The sequence below is a fragment of the Ambystoma mexicanum genome, chromosome 3p (genome assembly GCF_040938575.1).
Source record: "Ambystoma mexicanum isolate Mex_15411 chromosome 3p, UKY_AmexF1_1, whole genome shotgun sequence".
NCBI lineage: Eukaryota > Metazoa > Chordata > Amphibia > Caudata > Ambystomatidae > Ambystoma > Ambystoma mexicanum.
Window position 1 is genome coordinate 1006802395 of NC_090925.1, and position 25140 is coordinate 1006827534.

The 25140-nt window shown below is 44.4% G+C and overlaps 1 protein-coding gene across 12 annotated transcripts in view; it reads right to left on the reverse strand.

The window, feature by feature from the left end:
- The window catches only part of EPB41L1 (erythrocyte membrane protein band 4.1 like 1), a 694213-nt gene that overhangs the window by 306861 nt on the left and 362212 nt on the right, over positions 1 to 25140 (reverse strand). For all 12 annotated transcript variants that reach the window (XM_069652319.1, XM_069652320.1, XM_069652316.1 and 9 more), the window contains one exon: positions 22646 to 22848. In XM_069652319.1, coding sequence (XP_069508420.1) covers positions 22646 to 22834 — 189 coding nt within the window. In that variant the 5' untranslated portion in view covers positions 22835 to 22848. The remainder of the gene's footprint in view (positions 1 to 22645; positions 22849 to 25140) is intronic.

Here is a 25140-nt window from a genome sequence, read left to right on the forward strand (position 1 = left end):
TAACACTTGTGTCCCTGCAACGCAACATGCTATGACTAATATTCTGGGTCAGAGGTACTGTGGACTTGAAACTTTCACATACACATTATCATGTAGGAGAATGCCCATCAATTGTCTTTTCGAAGTGTGTAATCTAAGGACGTAGAGCTGTCTCCAAAGTCCAAGGTTTTCACTTGGAATCACTGGGTTTTTGGTGACGAGATGTAGGTAGGTCTCTGTACTCTCGCAAGACGCTAATCAAGCTAAACGTCCTTGTTTCCCATATCAGCTCCACCGTGCAGAGTCCAAATAAGGTGAAAAGTGGAAGAGTGCATGAAAAGTACTCTATGACGATATGAAAGGCACATCCTGCAATGCCAAAGCGGAGCACTGTCACATTAAGGGTGTGTTTCATGGAATTACTTGCGTGGAAAATAGGGAACGTACACGCCAAACTGCGTGCGTAATCCCGTTCGGCGATTCATGGAATGGAATGCAAGGCACATTTTCCTAACTTGTGTGTATTTCGCATAGGCTCGGCACATCTCTAAGAGCGGTCGAGTGCCTTGCACGAGACACCCCAAAGAGCGTGGAAGAGGCTTCCGCAGAGAGTACAGTAGGGGGCGGAACTCAGAAAATGAGAAAGAACAAGGGGAAAAGTGGGCGTTACGAGGGACGAGCCGCAGGCAGTCCATAGCATGCCGACAAATGTGCGCATCAGAGCGTATTCATGGATGTGACCGCGCAACCTTCTACCTGCGAAATGCCCACGCAAATCCCTCCATGCCGATGCCACCCAAAGACAGGCATAGTACACTTGCGCATAGCAATCGCAGCACAGAGGTGAGTTTGCATATCAGATTTAGGGGTGCGTGTACGCAGCCGGGAATCCGATCAGATTTGCAGTGTGGTGTGGAGCAGGAATGGTTTGCAGGGGTTCACAAGCAGATTTTCAGAGTTTCACCCGAGTTACGATGCAGCGTACACATGTCGTCGGGATGCCGGTAACAGTTACGGGGGACCCCACGCAGGATCCTCAACATGCAGGCCTGCTTGCTGGAGAACCCACACACTGTTTGAAGGGTGTGTGTATTCACACCTGGGGGAGCACGCAAAGGTATCTAAACTGGCTGTTTTTTGGTTTGTGTGGGGGTGTGTCTGGAACGTTCCGTCTACGACTTGTGTATATGGTTACTTTACACAGAAAATTCCATGCATACACAGGGCACGTATTTTTTATTCTGTGTGCAGGCTCATGCAGTGTAGTTCTCGCCACACAGCCCTTGCAGGATTAATGTGCTTATTTCCATGAAGCGCCCCCTTAGTCTTTCTCTACTTCCTGACATTACAACAGTGACATAATAAAAACTGGAAAACAGCTATGAGTCTTGATAGGAAACTATCAAGCATGCCCTAAGGTCATACACACCCAGCGGTGCTCAGTAAAGTCACACACTGAAAGGCGCTCAGAGATTTGACACATGTAGTGAGGTTCTCAACGACATACTACAACACAAAAGACATCATGTATTGTATAATGTACTCACTCAACAATCGTCAGTTCTGGCATATGCTCAGAGTGGTCCTCAGAGATGTCATGCACACAGAGCAAAGTCATTAACCAAAGTGACCTCTAGTAATGTCGTATAACCCAAGCAGTCCCCTCTGATGTCATATACACCAAGTAGTCCCCTCTGATGTCATATGCACCAAGCAGGAGCCAGTTGCGTTGTATACGCCAATATACATCATGTTTCCCTGAGTGATGTCATACATATTCAGCTGTGATAACTGATGTCATGCACACACAGGCCTCGCACCCCTTATGTGTTTATGCTAATTTGCCCAGACGCCTGATGGGGACAGAGGAAAGCTCCTTTCTTTTGTAAACTGTCTCTGAACAGCCCTTGGGCTATAAAAGGTACTGAGTACCCCATATGGACCAGAACGAGCTACCTACGAACATTGTAATAGTCTTTTCTTTCTCTCTGTCCAGGCTGTGGGTGTGTCTGAACCCGGGACCTCGACCTTTTTAGCGAGCAGCGATTCAGGATATTTTTTGTACCTCATCCTTTTTTGATTATTCCAAAGATCCTACAATTTCAGGCATATAATCATTTGGGGAGGAGTTCTTTTAGCTTCAAAAGAATCGTTTTGTTCTGAACCACATGCACATTTCTTTTGCGAATATTTAAACGCATATAACGTTGAGACTTTGTTGGAAACCACCTATTGATTCATAGACAACAAACGATATAAATACACTTATTATGATGCTACCAAGTGAAGCCAAGACCTCATAGTCTGAACCAAAACAGCAGTGCAACATTAGAGAGCAACTTGAGACAGCAGAGAAGTTATTTTTAGAAAACTCTGAACTACAAAATGCTAAAGACAAGAAAATAGAAATTAAAAAATAGAGATATTTCACAGCCTTACACTAAACAGAAAAAACAACAAGCTAGTTTAGGGTTTAAGGACTTAGAAAAATAATTGATTTATCAGATCAGTTCACTATAGCTTTATTTCGGTATAAAGTACCATAAAAGCACAATACAATACAGTGCACACAACAATCGTTAAAACATCACACTCGCCATAATTCATCAACTAAAATAAAATATTCTAAAAATCGGTATGTTACATTATTTCATGATGGCTTTCTACGCATACCTTGAAGACAATAATATATCAAAAAGATAAAAATCGTTAAAATACTGAGGAATTCTATTTATACCGAAGTTAATAGATAACAATTACAGGTGTGATAATGAATAAAACATGATTCACTGAAGTGCCAGTGCTGGTTTGGTTCTCACATGCTAAAGCACCGTGAAACATAACTTATTTGCAGGGCTTTGTCAGCATCTTAGCCCGTCTTCTTGTCCATGACCCTGCTAAACTGCTCGAATAGCAATGAACTCCCAAACTATCTATAGAGAGCAGTGATCGACGTGAGCGGGAACGGTCCGGAGCAGTGTTCCACTACTTTTATTTTTTTCTGTTTACCATTCCTCTACTTTTTACGACCATATTCACCGTTCTATATAGAGGATTTGTCCATTCAGGTCCCTGTGGAAGTGTAAAGTTGTAATAGGAGCCTTAGTTACTAGTCACTTAGACCATATCAATGACCCGCCGCAGCACCTTGTCACATGTTGCACTATGCTTCAGCATACCCTCTCCCCTGCAGAGATCACAGTTCCACTACTTTTTTCGTTACACTTTTGCCACTGGTAGAGAGGCTGCATAACGTTCTGCCGCCTCCCCCCCTAACCCGCGGTTATTATTTTCCTTTTCCTTAAAAGGGGTTTCGGGTATTTTTTCCTAATATCTAGATAGTATGGTCAAATTAGAACGAAATGGATGAAGCGTTCTGTTCAGGTCAGGTAAAAAGGGCACATGGGGCTGACATTACTGTTCCATTTATTATGGAGCGCAGCCACTGGTACATACCCATTCGCAACTTCATGACACGCGCTCTCACGTGCCTCAGAGACACATCATCCAAATACGCCTCACCCAAATCTTTGCTTTATACCTCAGTATCTGATCAGCTGGCTCGAGCGGCCTATTTTAGCAAGGATTTCTGTCTCAGCCTTGGTACCGTAGGCATTCTTTGTAACCTTTTTGCTGTTGGCTCTCATGCTGGTAGGGCCATGCCAGTACTCACTCAGCCCTATGCTACAGAGTTCCCTCTTGATATGCATAAACCCTGGCAGGGATTTACCCCCCTCCTGTCCCAGTATGTCTGTAATGGCTTCCCTGTATTTGTCCAGATATTCACAAGTCCAGACTCTCGCCCAGTAGCACACTGGTCTTGTTCTACAGATTGACTCAATGCTTTGCATATCAGTGTCTAAGAAGTTTGGGTGCGCTGCTGGGTAGGCCAAGGATATTCTTTAGAAATGTATTTTCAGTGGTAGGGAGCTTCCCATATCTATTATGGCCCCACAATTCGGCCCCCTAGAGGGCAGCTTGCCTCGCCGGTGCCTTATATGCCTTAAAAGACACTTTAACAGCCCCATTTCCATGATCCCCGTGAGTCTCGCTAGTGCCCCACTGTATCTAACCAGTGATACTCATGCTCTAGCCAGTCGACCCTCCCACTTACTGTCACCTTCATACCTAAATAGTCGTAGGAGTCAACTTGATCAATGGGCCCGTCCCTTATTTCAAGTCTTAACAACCTTTTGGATCCTTGCCTGGAGTTTCTAAAGATCAGAGACTTAGGTTAGCATTGCAGTAAGCAGTATGCAGTAATACATTTGTGGCAAAAATGTCACCTTTAAAAAAATTGCAGCAAAAATGCTGTGGTTTGACCCGGTAAAAGTGTACCCCATTATATCATTTAAGGGGAGCGGGGGATGCGGGGGTGTCCCCCGCTCTCCTTAAATGGTATAATGGGACTGGGGGTTGCGGGGGTGTCCCCCTCATCCTTTACTTGGATTGCGGAGGCAAAACCGCAGCCTTTTTGCCGTGAGTTTTTGTGAAAACTGCCATTTTTGTTGCGTTTTTAACACATGGAACCCAGTAATCTGTGAAGACATTGATTTGTGTTTTTAATCCTGCTGGATTTAGGGAAAGTAACACCACTTAATCTGTGAAAATCAGTATGGGAATCTTGTCCTTGGCCAGCTCAGGGGCATCTGTCACAATTTCCAACAATTTTTCCATTTCTCTCTTTATGAACATGCAGAACAATTTAGGTGCTTGGACGCACCTCCGGCGTAGGCCCGCCTCTATCCCTACTTCTAGTACAGCCGTCCAGGCCCCACCTTATCAGAGCCTTATTCCCAGTGGACAATTTTTGGATAGCTTTTAACAAAGGAGTCGGCATCCCCACTCTACCTAGAGTGTTCCACAATTTGACCCTAGGAACAGTACCAAATGATGTTCGCAGATCTATGAAATGAGCATAGATACTCATCTTCCTGAGGGATACATATTTGCCACATGGGAGACATAACCTCAGTCTCTGCTCCACCGTAGAGACGGCCATGCGAAAACCTGCCAGCAGGTGACTTGGGAAATCTGTTCCACCACCCAGGTTTCCATGTGGCCTAAGAAAGCCCTTGCAAATATTTTATCCAGGCATCTAACAAAGAAATGGGAAGGTAATTGTGAGGTGCGTCTCTGCTACCGTTTTTGAAAATGGGCACTGGTTCTGCTTGGGTCCAGGGTATATGTACAACATTATACCTCAATACTGCATTCAATAATTTAATAAAGTAGGGAATCCAAATGTGTGGCTCAGATGCATAAAAGTCGACCAGAACCTTATCCGGGCCCTGGGCTTTACCGAGTGTTTGGCTGAAGAGCGCAGCTCTGATTTCCTCATATGTCAGCACTAGGGGGATGTAACCAGGTGCTGTAACTCTCTTCTACTCCCATGGGGCTGATGCCCCATCAGCCACAAATGTCCTTGTTTCATGGTAAAGCCCTATACAGTGCTTTACCCCTGCTTCTTCCCGAATGGAGCCCTAAATAGGCCTGCAAATCTCTGGGCGACTTGATTCCATGAGTGCCCAAAATTCCCATGAGTCCCCTGTTTTATTTGCAGACATGAGGGAGTCCCAGACCTCTTCAGGATGAGCTGCTTTCTTGGATTTCATAAGCCTGAGGTAATTTTCTCTAACCTCACGTAGTGCACAGATCCTATCAAGTGTTATTCACTTAGCTTGCTGGATCTGGTGACCTTTAGCACGTCGGTGGTCCCCATCATACCAGGGCGTCCTACCAATATGCCAAGATCTAACCTCACCCATTTAATAGCCCATCTAGCATGACCTGCTGTGGACATTGAAAAAAGATGACCTATCAACTGTCACACTCAAGAGGTAATGGTCACTCTCTGCATGTGACAATACGGAGAAATCCCCTTATCAAGGCCCACACTTCCAAGTTTACCAATATGTAATTTATCAGGCTTGTGCGGTTGCCCCCATTAAAGGTCACACTCGCGGGGGCATCCCCCGGGAACTTACCATTGCATGCTCCGAGATAGGAGGTCATCATTACACTGACCACCTCTTCCATTTTCTTGTATTTTCTTTTCGGCTTTGTGGCTTTTAGTTAATCGCCCCAAGCCCCATACCGCAACCTCCTCCTACTTAATCCCTGTCATTAAGCCTGATTTATCACCGTTTAGGAGATAATTACGTACTACTCAAAGGTGGGGGCCTAATTTCCATAACCAACCTTCAAATAGATTCCACTAGAGAATATGATAGTTGACATTTTCCAAATTCATCTGGAAGTCATTCAAGCCCTGAAGAACAATTTGACACTTGAGACTAGATGTCATTTTGTTGGCATAGGGTTCAACCGGACACTTACTTCCCTGTATATCCGAACCAGGGGGCATCTGCAGTATTCCGCACGAGGCACAAGAGTATACAGTAGCTGATTAAGCTGGAACAATCTCGATTTTCAATCTTTCGGGCTTCATTGTCAGTTGTAACAGGAATTTCCTTCTTAGGAAAGGTATTTTAATTGTACCAGCTAACAGATTGGTCGCAACTGGAATTTGGAGTACACCAATTGGCATCCTTACATTTGAGACAATGGTGCTCAAAGATCAAGAAGCCCTAACACCAAAGCCATGCAAACCATATAGAAATTGCCAAACAATGGAATTGTGGCTTTGCTAAATTTTAAATGAAATCTCAATTTAGGGATTAAATCAGCTGATAAGGTAGGAGGCATTGCCATTTGAGTGTAGGACAATATGAGAATATGGCTATTAGACTTCTACATGACAAATGTCACTCTAGAAATGCATTGCAGTTCGGTACTCCTGGCATTAAGTATCACATTTGTGAGGTAACAGCTTGGAACAAGATCTTATTAGTAAACAGGATTGTGATTTTTTATATCGATCCAGTCCATTGACATCTTCCACCCTATGTCCTTCTCAAACTGCACAAAAAACTGGACTGATCTCCCCCGGCCCTGACCGGTCCACAGTCTCCAGTTGCAAGTATATGTTAGAAATATTCGGTCAATATACGGATACACTATTGCAGTCAATCTGCATTACCACTGCAGCCTACTTGAAAGACACGGTGTCTGTAATTGATCTGGTGGAGAATTTACAGTTTAACCCACCCACTGACGTTCTGGCGATGAAACGTGCATTTTTCTACTTTAATAACCCCTCCTCTAAGCAGAGCTACTTTACTGCTATGGAATTGACCCTGCACTTAATCCAGCCATTATCTTTATGGCCTTATCTCTGGGAATAGGTTTCTATTGAATGACATGAATCCCACGCGATCCATTTAAACAACCATGCTTTACTTGGCTTAATCTATGTATCATAGACATCAAGTTCACAGTGAGTTTTGGTCAAGATCATGTCCATTTTCTGGACCTGGAGAGTAGATGTAATTATGGTAAACTAACTTGCGGTCTTTTCCGTAAACCTATAATCCCAAAAAATATATCCCACTGTACGAGGTTACATGCACATGCCTTACAAGCAAATTTACGGTTAAGCAAAGCTCGGCAAATCTGCAGGACCTGCTGATCCTGGCAAGACTACAATAATCCCACTTCTGTATTTAATACAAGATTAATAGCACGTGGGTAGTCAAAAAGTCTTAAGATTTCCTTCAAGCGGGCACTCTATACTCCTCGAGAAACACTAATCTGTGCCAAGAACTAAAGTGAATAATGTAACTATTTGGTATAGAAGAGTTTTAATCCAAGTATGAATGTGTCAAGAAACTGGCCCGTCGTGCAATTGACACTATTAGAAATGGGGGGGACTTCATGCTGCTTTGGAGAAAAGAAGAAATGTGAGGGACCAATTGGTCAATTCACTGTATTATAATAGGAATCCACCAGTGAACACACTAGGGTAATTACCCCCTACTAGAAGGCTCTACCATAGTGGGTCATGTGTGGCCTGTAAATTCACAGCTATGATGAAATCCTCCCAATCAAGCTCCTGGACTTGGGAATTGCATAAACTAAGCAACTGCATACCACATACCACAACTTTGTGTCTCTGAATTAGGGCAACACTCTCTGTAGACCAGCTAGTTGTTGGCAACCCTCTCCGGATATGACATACAATCCCAATTCAATGTCTGCCTGCAGAAACCTCTGTTTCCTGATGAATGGACCACAATTCCCATAATGCACCTGCTGGATAGCCCTAATCCAGAAACCAACTCTGACTTTGATTCGCATGTACACATATTTCTCGTAGAGTGAAAGAAGGAGAGCATATTTCAAAGGACTGCAATACTCAGAATGCAAAGGCAACTACTTTGCTTTCATTTCTATGCATCAACTCCTGGGGTACATCTGCACTGGCTCGTCTCACCAATGCCTATGAGAGAGATTGTAACTAACCACACTTGTGGCCGGTTTTGTGCAGCCCAATCATATGTCTCTAATTTGGATTTGTTGTCTGCTCCAATTGCTTCTTGGCTGCCATGCCCTGAACTCTTGAGGAATGTCTCTTTGCTGATCAGTGTGCCCTGTGCTTTGGCAGTGTTTATGTCCTGCATCTGTGCTGCTACCTCAATATTCTCCAGTCCAGCCTTGGAGACTCAGTCCTTCTCCCGCTGCCTACAGCCAGTCGATGTTCTCCTTTAACACAACTAAGAAACGACACTTCCGTCTGGACATTTAGGAAAAATCTAAAAACCTTACTATTTATGTCCGACCTTACATAACTGCTTCCGTGCCTCTCAGCTCATAGTATCTATAGTGACTCGCCCCCTCTCAGCTCATAGTATCTATAGTGACTCGCCCCGCTATGTATACATAGCCTTAGACAATGTAACTGCTGCTATCTTTTGTGCCTAAGTCTGCATGTAACTCTTGAATGTGTAACGTATACGTGTTCCTACTCTGTAAATGCATTTGCTTGAAGCTCCAAAAAAACGTGTAACCATCTTCTTAAGTCTCAGAGTCTAGGTGCCTTTGGGCTTCGTGCGCTTTACAAATGTACACATAAATAAAATAAAATAAAATGCAGCTCCCAGCCTACTTGTTCTCTTTCCCCACAGCCTTATAACCCTTCCAGTGTGCTGTCCAATCTCTAATCCCTGCGGTGTAATCGTGCAGTCTACAGTTCCTGTTACTTTTACTGGTTTCTTGCAGTCTCCTCCCTGTCTTCTCTTTTCTTGCTTTGTTAGGTCAATATAGTCTCAACCTTTACCCTGCACACCAGTCCCTGTTTCTCTTGTTTCTTTTTGCTACTTTTCCCATTCGTTCTAATTTTGAGTCCTACGACTGTTCTTTCTATACTGCTTTGCTTCTAGGCCACATTTGAAGCTTGCTTCAGTTCCCTAGATTCAATCCCTTGCTACAGATTGCTAGTTACCCCGTTTCCAGTCCCTTGCCACAGTTACCTTGTTGCTTGTTGGCTTGTATCTTACTTCTCCCTGTCACCTGCCTTCTATCCATGTTGGGCTCTTTGTATCTGCTACATTTCCTAGTGTGTTTTCATGTATGCGTCTGTGTGTTCCTTTGTGCAGAGATGTGTTCCTATACCATAGGAGGTATTGGTTGCCCATTCCTTTGTCTTTCCTTACCTGTAGTCTATATTGTATTTAATGTAATAAATAGTGTGTAGATTTCTGATCGCAGAAAGCATATACGTTTGGCTTTAGGGTCAGACACAGAAGCCACTTTTGCCGCCTCTCTTCCATGATAACTCTTAGAGCATCCTGTGCAGGTGCCTTGAGCTTCCTTTTGTTGCCATTGGCAGTATCAAGTCCCACCTGTGTGCAATCCTGGTGGGATTCTAGAGTGTTCACAGACAGCATGTTCCTCATTCCTTCTTGTTCACCATCTTGGTCTGCCTTTTTCATCCGGTCCCTTGATCTTATTTGTCTTTCTTCCCTATACTTCCTTCTTGTTCACTCTCCAGCTATATACACTGTGCCTGTCCCTTTACATCTGATTATGTGTCCATAGGCAGCCAGGGTGCTTTGTTCCAAGCCTTCTCTTACTACAACAGTAAGACTGGCATCCGTTGTAGAGAATGCCCAGGCCAAAAATAGCAAGTTGGCAAAAGGTTGTAACCAGCTCACACCGGGATTTCTGAGCAACAATCTCAAATTAAAATATAACAGGAGATACAGTTATGCACTATTAAAAAAAAATCATATGGGAGACAATTTATTTTACGGGGGCTAATGTGTGCTCATGAGTTGAATGATCACTCAATGTGTATAATGCAGCTGAAAGTTTGGCAGCGTGTTCAAAAATGGTGGTAATGGAGTGGTAATGGAATTACCACTGCATTACATTCTCATTTCCACACCACCGAACTACGGGTTTGGAAGTAAGGCGACCGAAAAACCTCCAGCAGAATGCTGGAGGTAATTCCACCACTTGACAGCCAAAAAAAGGCCAGATCGCCGGAATTACCTTACAGCGGAATTAACGTCAGTGCTAATTTTGCTAAAATCCCCATGGAGTCATATGGACTCCAATAAATGGAGACTAACACCACCTATCACCACTCGTAATCCAGCTGTAATTCCTCTGGACCAAGTGGTGGTAACAGTAAATCCTCTTGGTGGTATCTCACCAGATTTATGGCTGAGATACCACCAAACTTGTAATGATGCCCAATGGGTTTTCCCATTCTGCATTTGTAACATGGTACAACAATCAGAGACTTAAATGAGGACTCCAATTGCCTGGTAAATCGAAACACAGAAGCCTTCTCCACAGCCTAGAAGCATCAATGTTCAGCTTACTGAGACTGGATGAAAAGTCATAGCTGCCGTCCAGGCCTGTGAGTATCCTCACCAAAGATGGCGCCTCTATGGCCATCCATAAAACGTAATCAAGTACAACTGCACAGCTTTTCATCCCGCTGATGTGAGAAACCTTTCGGCCATAGAATCCTATGGGTCGAGGGGTCTCATGTGTAAAGAAGCAGTACACGAGCAGAGGAGCTACTGCATGCCCCGGACATGCAAGCAGAGGCAAATAAGAGGGTGAGGCGTGAGCAGCAGCCTGGTTCGCTTCAATTTGGTGGTGTTTTACATAGACAATTATTTAGGAATTGGAATTTACCGTTATGACACTGGACACCTTATTTTAAATAGTTAGTTCTTTAACCCCTTAACTACTGGGCTATTATGTAAGTATGTGCAAATAGGGCGAGCATACTCGTCCTCAGCACTTTCAAATAATTTTTAGATGTATTTTAACTGTTAACTACTCATGGGGGAGCCAATGTTATATTACATCATTATTTAAATGACTAAAATGACATCAAGAACACAATAGCTGTTGTCCTGCACAGAGCAGGAAGCTGGGACTGTACTCCAACAATTATTGAGCTGCACTAACTGCCATTTTAAACCCCTGGGTTCAAATATATATTCCTTTGCATGTTCACATTCACAGCACATTGCTATTGCGCAGGAGATTTTGTGGCAAACAGGCAAAATGCCAAATACTGATTGAACAGATGAAATCATGCACAAAGAAAATGTGCAATTTTGAAACAAAAATATTTATTGACGAAAATATTGGCTGGCATCGCCTACTTGAATCCACTCTTGGTTTGAATTTTAAATCCGAGGGCACAAGATCTGGGTAAAGGCCAATGGCCGCATTTTTGGTTGGTTGCTCCAAGGCAGCACCTATGGATGGAGGCTTATGTGAACCTCTTCAGGAAAAGGGTGATTGAAAAATTTGCTGGAGGAGGATCACAGTAGTATCACTACATGGAAGTCCATGGAGTATATCTGTGTGTATGTCACAGCAACGTCAATAGATCAGAGGTCAATAGCAGAATGACTGAATGGAGGAGCCAATACAGCACCTCTGCATGGAGGCTCATAGCAGCCTATTTGGGAGGAGGATTCATAGCAAGATTTCTGGATCGGTGCCTTCGGGCACAATCTCTGGGTGGAGGCTAATGGTAGTATTGGTGGTTGGTATCTCCCTGGCAGCATCTATGGATGGGCCCTTGTTTGAACCTCTGTAGGCAGAGACAAATGGCAACATTAGTTGGTGGAAGATGTTGCTAGTATCAGTAGGTGGAAGCCTATTAGTGCTGTGCAAGACATGGCAGCATTTCAACATAGACAGGCAATGGCAGAATCAGAAGTGAAGGCCCCATGGCAGAATCTCTGGACAGAGGCTCCATGGCAGCATCCTTCGGTGGAGGCTAATTGGCCGATCCTTTAGGTGAATACCAACAGCGCCATCACTGAATGGAGGCCTGTGCAAGAATCTCCAGGCAAAGGCCCATGTCAGCATCAGTTGTGGAGACACATGGCAGCATCTCTGCTTGGTGTTTCAAGTCAACATCTCCAGTGTACGCCTATAGCAGCCTTTCTAGTTTGAGGCTTTGTGGCAGTATTTTTATAGGTGAAGGCCTACCACAGCACTTGTGGGTGAAAGCGCATCGTAACACCACTATACTGCATTGGCAGTCCAAAGCCAAAGGCCTATACGGAGGCTGGTCGCAGCATCTCTGGATGGAGACATGCGGTATCATCGCCAGGTAGTAGCTCATGACTAAATCAGAAGGTTTTTAACTGTCTTCACCAGAAAAAGTGACGGCTGCAATATGCTGCTATACGCCTTTAAGGAATACTATAATAGCCTAACCCAGGCACTGAGTGCCTGCGCAGGGAGTCCGGCGCTGAGTCAGCCGCTGGAGGCTGCCGAGGACTGCAGAGGACAGAGGACGGAGAGACGAACCGGGCAATATGATGAGAAGACTCCCGAGCCGGGAAGAAGGGGAAGACCAAGAGGGACGGCTAAAGTGCTTACAAAGTGCTCGCCCATCCCGGGTGGAGCCATCAGAGTCCTCCCCTATACTGGTAGACTCTGGAGCCCAGGAGAGTCACCTTCATGCTCCAAAAAGGCGGGTAAAAAGCTTGAAATGGCGTTACAGGCTAATGACTTGTTAGAGCCTGAGTGTCCCCTGGACCTACAGTGTTTGCCTCAAGCTCCTCCTACAGCATTTGTTGCCAAAATAATCCCTGCAGTGCTGGAAGCAGGGCTGGAAGTGAAGTTGACCAGCCACGAGTTATGTGCAAATATGGGGAGGGGAGGTATTGAGGGAAGCATGAAGGGCCGTGGTTGTGTCAACAGCGCTTTAAAAGCCTTCAGGGGCTATAAAGAACCTCAGGCACCCCCACACAATGCTCCGGTGACCCTAGAGCCCATCAGTGAATCCACACAGGATGCGGTGCAATGAGGGGGTGAAGCACAGGAGGGTGTGTGGGGGGGGTTGTCATCTGGCTGCGAGACTGGTTACAGCTTTTCTACGGTGACCGCGAAATCAACATCAACGCGGTCCCCGACGATGAGGTGGATGGACAACAACAAGTAAGGGCGAGGGAGAAAGAAAGAGACGGAGAAGCTGATGGTGTAAGCTCTCCCATGACCACCCCCACTAAAATCCCCTAATAAACTGTGAGAATAACTCCTACTGGGGGAGTGCAGATGCAAAAGTAGTGCATGCCTTTTGAAACTCCGTCCTTTACAGATCTTAAGAAAAATGGCAGTTGCCCCACACCAGCTGCAAATATTGAATTCTATGATAAACCAATCCCAGAACCCAGGTCGAAATGGAGGGGTACAAGGGCCCAGAGAAAGGAGATAACACCTCTGCCGCTGACCCAGGGAGCGCAAGCGACTTCTACTGAACGGGGTAATGGGGCAGGATCTAGAATAACCTGCATACCCCCACACTCCAAAGAACTCACAGGCACAGAATTATTGGAGAGAACCCTGGAGGAGGAAAACCTAACAAACAACATGTCGTCTACCATAAACAACACAAATCAATACAATACGCCACATGGGCGGCCACCACCACAAAAAAGACGTAGGGCCCACACTACAGACCTTGACCTAACCCCCATTTTGGTATCAAGGGACACGTAACCTGGGAAAGAGCACGGCAACGAAGAAAGGACACAAAGAACCATAGAGAAACTCTGTTGGGAGAAGAACAACCAGGGAAATGATCAGAGATGTCCCAAAAAAGCAAACCTGATCTACAAAACGACATTGCCAGATTAAGGAAACAATTAAACAACTGGATGCGAGATTGACACACAAAGTTAGAATTGGGGGAGAACACACAGAGAATCTGGCCCCTTTGAATGTCAATGGACACGGTGAGTGCCTGATGGAGATGTAGAATGAGAGTGGGGAGGAGCACACTGTTCTAAGTGTGCCAGAGCCTGAAATGAAGCAGCCAGCCCCAAAAGGGATAACCCTGGAAAGAGTAAACTCTAGCGGCATACCCAGTCCGCCCTCAAGACGGCCGCCCCACACCCCTGATCCACAACTCAATATATCGTACTCAAGACTTGAAAAAATGAAGGCTACAATTGATAAATCTGAAAGAAGAGAAAACAACCTGGGAAAAGAAAAGAGCAAGCAAGATCTTGTTACCCAAATGTCAGGGGTTACCATAGCAATGGCCCCCTTTGTTACGCTAATAGACCACACCACACCCCTAGCAACGGTCCACTCTAAGATGATTTATATTGAACGCTTCATCGAGACGGGGAACATCACTAGACAGAGGCCTTCACCAAGTGCCAAACATCGTGAGGAAATTTAAATAGGATATCTAACAGCCAAGAGCCTGTGACAGCAATATCCCCCCTTGAGGGGAACCCTGGGAGACATTGGAGCGTAGTGAGCTCATTACTCCTGGAAGGTATTGAAAACCCCAAAATCACTCTAGTTAGGAGTGGCCAAGTTGAATTAGATCATTTGGAGCAGGCGACAACTACGGGTGGCAGGGAAATCCTAGCTTCTCTGCTTACGGATCCATTTTTGGAGGCCCCAGCAGGAATAAAAAATAAAGAGTATTTGCTAGCAACTACCTACCCACTGTTTGCTCGAAGGAAGAGGAGGAGGCTGAAAAATCCAGTGAACCAGAAAGCGCTGAGAAAACGTTACCAAATAAATCCAATGACTCAAGGAATTTCTTCAGAAAGATACCATTCCCGCCAGCGGAGACAATTCGACCAAAAAAAACAAGAAAAAGCAAAGGAGAAAAGCAGCAAACAGAAGTCTACAGTTGCAAACACTAAAACCGATGTTGGGGAACCTATGGATTTGGACATCTCAGAATTCTTGGACAACATAGCAATCTATTGATTGGAGGAAGAGGAAGAAGTAACCAGAGGTCCCCAATTTAACATCATGTCCTCTCCAGAGAATAACATATTAGTTGTTCAGAGCCATATTGGGGCCAAAGAGGTGGAACATCCGTTTCTTACTTTGGCAGAAAAAAGAGTGTTAGCTGTGAACAAGACACAAGCCTTGGACAACAACAAAGACCATGAGCCCAATACAGAGGAGAACAGTCAGAGGAACATGGATGGTAACGGGGTGGAAAACACATTAGCAACTAAGGACTAAAGTACTGGAGACAAGCAATGGGGGCCCCTTATGAGACCCCAACCAAAGAAAGAGACCTCCTGTGCCTGGCGCCCTAAGGTAAATAAAAGGGAATCCTGAAAACCATAAATAGCGGAGGGTGTGCAGTTATAATGTCGAAAACATAATGTCGAATTACAAAAATGTCAAAAAAAAAATGTCGAATGCTTTCTTTTTTATTTACATGATTTTTTGGGTTCTGCAAGTAAAAAAAAAGGTTAAAACAGAAAAAAAAATTAAAAAGAGTGTTGGGGGAACCCCCCCATTTCGAACAAAAAACAAAGAAAAAAAGACATTCACATTTTTTTTTTTTTTTGACATTTGACTTTCAACATGTTTTTCGACATTATCACTATAAACCATAGCGGAGAACAGAGAGGCTATTTACCTGGAATTGACTGAAGAAATATGAATGTAGACTCAACGAGGATCAACACAAGAGACGGTGCAAGGTGTCTCAGATTGGAACGTGTAGTGGACAGGGAAGAGGGTTTTATTCTAAATAGACATAACATCTTGACTCTCTTCCAGTGTATCCCGAACACACGACAAATAAATACAGAAGACATCTTGATTATTGAATTCATACAAGAAGACCGTACAGACCTAATTTATATCCATCTATGGTCTTGTCATAAAGCACTTAATACTGGATTCGATCACAAGCTTTCAAATATTGGGGTTTGGCTTAACAGTGCTGACTAACACGGCACTGAAAGATGTACGAGTGGATCCGCTGTATAAATTACAGTCTAGAAATGTAAGGAACCTTGAATTAGCTCCACCCCCTCAGAGTGGGCTCTCATGGAAAAAGCAATTAACAGCAACCCCGCCATGCACACAAGAAAGGTGGGCCCAACAGGACATAGCTAATGAGGAAGAAAGAATGGGGATGACCATGAAGAACCTGACATTCACAATAAGTGGTACAGGATGAAAATCTCCCAAGTTGAAAAATGGAATACAAAATCATGGCCACACGGAAAAGCAAGAGGAAGATTGTTGGTCCTGACTGCCTGAAGCACATTAGAGTGGGGGTCAAACAAATAACTAGACCTGTCTCAAACGGCCACTTTCAGGAAAACGAAGGTAGCAAGCTAACTTGGGAGAAAGGTGAGCAATCCTCTGTGATAAACTATATATTTGTTGCAAGAGATATAATTGAGGATATAATAGCATTTGAGATACTCCATACAAAAGCAAGTGACCATAATATTTAGAAAATTATATAGCAGAATGAGGCGAAAAGGCAAACAAAAAAAATGATGACATTTGTAGAGTGTGTAAACAATGGCTGCAGTTTAAATGACAAAAAAAGATCTGTAATACATGAACAACCAGTACACAAGAACTATAATGGAGCTAGGGAATGAAAAGATCATTAGAGGAGGTGGATTACACCCCCAATCCTCACTCTATTCATGATCCCAAATAAAAGAGGAGATCAGAAAGAAGTAACACATACACATGTCTTTGACAAACATCTGACCTCAAAAAGACGTGACGTGTGAGCAGCGATTAAGCAAGTAAAACACGATAAGCCCCTAAATCAGGAAATGGTCATTAGAAAATTAAGCAACCTATACAAGAACTGACTGAAGTGGTACAAAAGTATGCTAGTGCAACAAGACGCAGAAAATATGATGAGGGCGATCTCAAACAAAAATTCATCTGAAATCTGAGACTGCATTAAATCGAAGGGAAACCACCCGAAACCTTTACAAATCAATGGTGTCGCAGAGGAGAAATTAAGAAATTATTTCAAAGCACTATATGCTACGCCGATATCAAAATACACCCCATCAGTCAATTCTTCATCTCCATGGTGCCTGACATATGATTATGAGGACATTCTGAATCTGATAAAGAGAGCAAGTTCCTCACAAACGCCAGGTCCAGATGGTGTATCAAATCATAAACTGAAAGAACATCCAGACCAATAGGCTTAACTGATATGCCAGATAATAGAAAATCTGAGCAAGACCCATAAAGTACCCATCTCATGGAGATCGGCAAATGTGATTCCAATCTTCAAGACTGGAAGTACGGATGATCCCAAGAACTACAATCATATTGCCCTCTTGGATGTTATAGGAAGATCTACGCATCACTACTGCTGATGAGGTTGAACGATTGGTCATAAAATGCAAAAAGGTTGGACATATTCCAGTGCAGATTTTTAAAGGGGCTGCGCACCTCCCCTCTGATCTTGCTGTTGTCAATAGTAAAAGAGCAAACTAGAAGGAAGAACACCAAAATGTTCCTAACGTGTGTTGACCTGGCAAAAGTCTTTGACACTATAAATAGATAGTTGCTAAGGAACAAGGTGAGGGCTTGGAATTGCCCAGAAGACCTGGTGGCTCAAATAAAGACACTGTTCACGTATACCACCATGCAAGTATGTTTAAATCTGGAAGGACAACTCACAGATGAGATTGAGACAGCTAGGGGAGTCAAAAAAGGCTGTTCATAAGCCCCAGCCCTCTTCAACCTCTACCTCTCCGATTTGGGTCCTTTTATGGAGAGCTGTAAAAACTTCCCTCCAAAAGTGGGCAGAGTACACTTCAGTCGCCTGCTCTATGCAGACGACTCAGTGTTACTAGACCACACAAGGATAGGACTGCAAAGACAGTTGAGTAGACTGGAGGAATACACAGCTGGAAACGGCATACTAATTAACTCTAGCAAAACGAAAATCTTATGTCTGACTGGTGGGAGGTGTAAGAGATCACAAGCATCCCATTGGCAACTGAGGGGGCCTGTGGTTGGTAAAGGTAAACCAATTCCCGGGGATCATAATCAGTAAAACCCCAGTCGAAACTGAGAACATTTTAGCATTAAGATCCAAGATGAAGATGTTGGCGAATCAAGCACTGGTGTTAAAACAAAGATACTGTTGATACTCGTTGCTCCTGTTGGTGGAGTTTTATAAAGGAAAGGTGGTAGCAATAATGTCCAATGGTGCAGATATTCTGGTACAGTTCCCGAAGGTACAGTGGTAACTGTTGGAGGACGGGTTCTGGAAAAAGGTGTTGGGCTTCCAAAATCAACACTGATTCAAGTAATCAGAAGATAATTGGGCTTTACCTCGCTACACGCAATGGTCAACTGGATGACCCTGACAATCTATGGCAAATGTATGAAAGATGACGAGGCACATATCTGGGCAATAATAAAAACAGAACTGGAGAAAGGATCCAAGAAAGCAGCACAAAGATGGGTAAAAGACTGTAGATATTTTCTGCTGCAGGTTTGGATGTTACACACTGGATGACCTGCACAGATATCCGAACACAGTGGAAAAGAAATTTCGGGAACATGACTGGGTCCAAACATGTGATGACGCAAACCATTACAAACTGTACTGAAACCTAGCATTCGAGGTCAGAGCTCTAGGAAACATCCCTGGTTATATAAGAAAATACCCTGACCCTCATTACAGGACCCAGTTTATGAGGATGAGATTAAATCTACACATGTTCATATTTTGCAACATCGAAGGATCTCTGGAAGATCTGCAACACATCTTCACGACTTGTACTTGCACAAGTACACAAATCTTCTCACGATTTTTAGAGGGCACACGAACACTCGTAGCTGTGGATTGGTGGACATAATTGTTGAGAGGTGAGAAGACCCCATTGATGATTGCATCAATTACATTTTTAAAAGAATGAACTAACAATAAAGTGAATTTACCATGACAAATCTCCTTGACTGGACTAAAAGGACTAGACGATTTGAAGGAAACGTGATTTTATCTTCGGTATTGCTAAAAGTTATAATAAACTAAAATGCAAAATTAAAATTGACATTTCACAATAACACTTCTGGATAGTGGATTAATGGTGCAAGCAGGATTGAAGTTTGTGTAAGCATCTCCTGGTTAATAGCAGGGATGAATCCATTGATAATGGGCCATGATTAGATCTTTGCGATGAAGCTAATAGAATCATCCCTGGGTAAACTCTATGTTAAAATCTCTGGGATTTGGCCCACAGCACGATCTCTGGGTAGAAGTTTCTCTCCAACACCTCTTGCTGAAACCTTCATATCAGACCATCTTGGGGAAGCTGGATGGCAAATCTTCTGAATGGAGGCCAGTGGAGTCATTTCTGGGTGGGGGACCATGGTAGCATATACAAGTATTTGGCAGCATCTGTTTGCGGAGGATCAGTGACAGAACCTCAGGGATGAAGTGGTTCGTGGAGGCAGACTTAGAGGCCTGTTCATGACTAAATATCAGGCTGGAGTCTAATGATGGCGTGTCTGCACAGAGGCTTTTGGTGCATCCCTTGATATAGCTTAGCGCCAGCATCTCTGTGTATGCCAATGCCAGCATATCCGGGTGGAGTACTGCTGCAGAACTTAAGAACTGGGGCAATAGACTTCCTTCTTTCGAAATTCATGATACACTTTACAGAGGTAGATCATGGGAGCACCCATAGGTGAACACACTTTGAAACATCTATAGGTCACAGGTGGCAGCCCAAGGTAGTTAGTGAATTGGGTTCACCTAGTGTCACATATGATGATGTTGGAAGGACACTTCTTGCCCCAAGAGTTCAACCGAAATCCATTAATATTTGTATTTCTCACTAAATTTACATCAGCAGGAGACACAGGAACTGAAAGGTGTTGCTCCCACCACTCATGCTACAAAACATGGGTTCTTTCTGGCAAAACCTCCCCAGGGCCAATATTTGTGTTTATTTGAAACTGTGAGAAGATCTCATGTTACATAGCAAGACTGCCAGAGTGAGTGGTCGTGAGTGAGGGGATTGCAATGGTGCCAAATTATATACACCCACATCCCTGCGATGCAGTGTTGGTGCTATGTTAATGATGTTGATGAGGCATAACTGGGTGGCGGGGGGACTGGGAGGGCTATAGCCCCCGATAGAATCTCAGGGGCTACCACCAAAAGGCTACCTAGCCCCGAGTCCTGACATTTGGGTAGCTCCGGATCTTTTCAAGACCTAGCAATACCCCTGGTTGGCGTTGCCACCAAAGCAGACAGGAAAGTCACGAGTCAGAACAAGCATGACGTTCACACGCCTGGAGTCTCTGCAAGAGACAATGGAGTCTTAAAGGGATGGGCATCCGGCTACTTGAAGCTCCGAAAATGATCCCAGCACGCCCTGCCTAGAATCATTCTTGTGGATGCATGCCTGCAAAAAGCTTAAAACAATTTTAAGATGCGGAAATTACTGACACGCCCACTAGATATCATGTGTGCTTAAGATCATCATAAATGTCCCAGGCAACCCCTTTCCCCTTCTACTAGCCAGGGATGCTGCTTCAGTTTAGCAGTTGCAGGCAGCTGCATTGGGGGTCACCAGCAGGGGCACCAGACAGACCCTATAAACACCCAATCTATCCTTATTAAAAGGGGTTGAGGGATACAAAGCCACTATTCTAAGGCAGCCTATCCTTTTGCAACAGACGTGTACCTAGTTTGTACACTGCAATATCTTTCAAGCTTATGATGGCCTTTCAGAGACTTTAACTAATGTCTCTCAATGTAAATGCACTTCATATTACATTGCATTAGTGTTTCAAAACGTACATATCACTTTGGGCGTAGTTTTAGGCTTTCAAAGTTATTCAAGGTGCACGTGTGGCACAGGTTTTTGCATGGCTGCATGCCCCGACCAAGTCCTCTAATTAAAATAAAGCAGACCCAGAGCTTACCACCTGGCTCATTAAAGTTCATGAGCAAGATGATTGTGATGCTTTAGATGGAAATTCACTCCAGTTAGAAGACTATGAGCCAAACTATTCCTGAAGCGTGGAGAACGAGGTATACACTTTGTCCTCTTTAAGGGACATGCCCCCCGTCCCTCTTAAAATCCCCCAAAAATATTCTTGACTGCTGATGATTGGGGCAGAGAATAGGGATCTGATTCCCAGTCGGCGCAGGCCCGCTAGACTGACATGCTTCAGGGAATGCTGGTGGGGAGACTAGGATGCGGGGCGACAACATACAGATGTCATTGGACATGCTGTTTTTTCCTTTCTGTAATGCTATGTCAGATTGAAAATGATGGGAGAGCTCTTGCCAGTGGTTTTAATTCATTTAAAAGGCCCTCATCACGAGGTTGCCGGTAGACCGCTGGTAGTACCGCGGCCTACTGCTGTCCTCGCCTTACAGTTTCCACTACCTGGCATCCCGGTGCTACTGGGATATCACAGGCGGCACAGGAATGGGAATACTGAAGCACTGCACCATTAGTAACAGTGTCAGTGTTTCAGTGAAAAACGTACCGCTAGGGGCCTGAACTACTCAGCCCCCACCAGAAGAATCGAAGTGAGCCAGTGCGGAAAGGGTGCCAGAAATGTTGTTACAAGCACCTTTATTTCCGGACCGGCTCACTTATAATGAGGGCCAAAGTGTTTCCATCCATCACTCTTCAGAGCTACATTGGTTGTCACAAACATTCCATAAATGTCATTGCCATTGATTAGCCTGGGAGTTGCGGCCCTCCCCGTCCTAGTTGCTATCAGGGCCAATAAGACAAAATGGCAACATTCCACTTTGACATTGAGCATCAATGCCTGCTTGTTCCCAGGTGGTCCATACATGCTGCTGGAGTGGGCACACATAAACCTTTATATCCTGCGTGGCGTTTGCGATCTTTAGTAGGTGATCAGCTATGTCTAGACTTTATAATCTGGCCGCATATTGGCTATGTCACAGGCTCTTAAACTCTGATTATGCTGTATCGCATAAGTGCCACATGTGGGCACCTCCCTGATAAGCTTTTACAATGGGTGTGATGTTCATCAGATGTGTGCTCTATATAATGACCATTACAGATTGCCGGATGAATTCTAGCCAATAGGAAGATGCTTAGCACATATGCCTTCTTCTCAATCTTAGGAGCATGTAAGAAGAAAATTAGGGATACGGGGATGCATTGGTGGCTATCGGCATGTCATGTTCTGTTTTCTTATGTTAACGGGATTTCTACCACATACCGCTGCTGATGGTATGGTCCCCAGGGACTCTGGCATACCAGGGAATGCGGACTTGATCACTGACCAAATGCAGGATCTGGAACCTTTATCTATCAAGAGGTTTTGTACTCCAACTCCCATCAGCCCTAGCCAGAATGGTCAGTGGTGAGTCATCGTCCAAGAACCACACACCCCCTGACCCAATGATAGGCCCCACTATGCTAGGCATTACTTACATTAAATTCTTATTGAGGTACAGCCACGTCACAACATTGGCTGGCTTCTCATCTTAATCGCTCACCTGCTCGCTTTTTGATGTGTCGGGATTGGCTCCCGGCTTCTCCTGAGCATCCAGATCATTTGCCCGCGGTGCCGGGTTCGTTGGCGTGACAGAAGATGGGGGCGCCACCGCCGCTGCCACTTCTAGCTGTTGTGGTGGTTCCTCGTGGGCATTCTTCAACTCAGAATCTGGGTCTGTCTCCGTCGTCATGGTTACTAATTATCCTAGAAGATTTCCACACACAAAGACAAGAGAGAGAGAGAAAGAGAAAGTAAGAGACCGAATAAGAAAATTAAATGCTAAATCCCTGTCGCATTTGATAAGTGAAGCAGAGATCACTGAGGGGCGCATGGCCCCCACCACACGCCCAAAAGATTATCCACTAATTTTCGCTTTCCAGCACCAGGGCAGGAATTAATAATGAATGCTTTGCATTCAAAAGCGGCTCTGCAAGAGTGGAGCAGACAAGAGCGGCCTTCAACCTAAGCACAGGCAGCATTCCCGCTCCTTAGCCCCCCCCCTTTCCTGTCACTCTCAGCATGCATGTCATTCTAGCGCCTGGTTACTCTTCAGGTGGACGCCCAGATGTTTTATAGTTCGCCTCCCATGAGCTCTAGAGCCGGGTCAGTGTCAAAGGATTATAGGAGTTGTAGTCCACATGATGATTAAACATGTAAGGGCATCCTGGAACACTTGTTTGAAAATTAATTGTGTAAAATGAGAACCTTTTTTTGAGGGTGCAGCCTTCTCAATCAAGGCAGCAATAACACGGCCCATGCTGTCTACCCACTACCATCCCAGAGGTTGCTAAGAACATCCCGCATTCCAAACGTTGAAAGACTTGGCTCACCCACAATCAGGGGTGCACTGGCAACTAAAAGAGGCCCGGAAAATAATGTTCAAAGTGGCCCCTTATTACACATTTAAAGCAAGACCAAGCCTTTCCCTGTGAGAACATTTGGAAAAAAAATAGGTTACAGCTAAAAAGAAAGAAGCCCAGGGTGCAGAGGTCTGCCGGGAAATCTCCAGAGTCCCCTATGGGCCAGTCCACCCCTGCCCAAAATTAGTCAGTTTCCCCATGTTCCACCTTGTGCATTTGACAAACCAGTAATCAGTCCAGTCTGCCAGTTGAAGTCTAGGACTTCTGTGAATCAGTCGTGCCCCTGATGCCTGCCTGAGTGCAGGGATGTCATCATGAAAATCAGTTGCTTTTCTTTAATGTTTACCTTGCAACTACTGCAGGGGCCATCCCGGGCATCAAAGAGAAGGACGGGATTTCAGCACCAGTTTGCAACAGACTTTGCAAAGTAAGGAATCAGCATGGGCAATATGCGAACAGCCTGTGGAAGTTCACCCATACTGGATGACAGATGGTCAACCTGCCACCGTTGCCCATTATGGTCGAGCCAAGTCAAGCCCAGCAAAAGCGCTCCCGATCGCTCCTGGGCTGGATTTAACGGTCAAATGGAACATGGCTTCCCTTTGACAGTTTAATTTCTCCAGCGTGCATGCCCAATGGGCCATGCAAAGCTGGAGGGGTTTTGCTTCCCCAGCCTTGCACAGCCCATTGGGGATGCTGGCTGCGAAATTTCAGGCATGAATGTGCCTAGAGCGCGCTCCCACGCCTCCCTGCCCATTTAGGTACTCCAGGGCAGTGTCAATGAGGTAACCCAGGCTCCCAGTGCATGCCTTTAGGAACCAGAAAGCTCTCTCTGCTTCCTGATCCTGCTTGTGCTGCGTGGGAGCCAAAGGGCCATCGTGAAAGGCAGTGTCCGGACCGTGCAATATGTAGGGAAAGACATTTTTTCATTAAAGTATCAGTGCTTTACTGACCTGACCAAAATACTGAATGTAAAGATGCCTTGGGTTTATTTTTTGCTGCAATTATATGTGAGGGGGGAGGGTAATTAAGGGAGGGCTGTGGGGGTCTCCCTTCATATATAACTGCACAAATTGGGTAAAAAAATTGCAATTTTTGCATTTCATATTTTATAGTCGCTGTGATCACACAGATTCTTTATTTTATTTGTATATGTATGTTAGTACGTATCTATGTATGAGCGTATGTATGTATACTTGTATGCTAGTGTTTGCATCCGTTAGTGTGTGCAAGTGGAAGAGATGGTGTCTGTTGTAGTATTGTGCAAGTGCACAAAATGAATAGATGTATGAATATCTGCCTGAAAGAGATAAATTGATGAAGGCAGGTGCGCAGGAAGGAATATTTTTGCAGCCATGGCATGGCATTTCCTGGAAATAAAGGTAAGTAAAGGAAACATGACAACTGTGATTATGTGGCAAGACTGGCCTACATTGGATGGCCAGTCTGTATATATTTTCTTATTGTGACATGGCATATTTTAACATGCATCAAGATTAAAGCAAGCATGATAAGTGTTATTAAGAGGCTTAACTGGCATACTTTGGGACTGCAAGTTTGGCCATATATTTTTACTGTGGCATGGCATTCATTACTGGGAATCAAGGGTAAAACAAAAATGATAAGCGCAGTTATA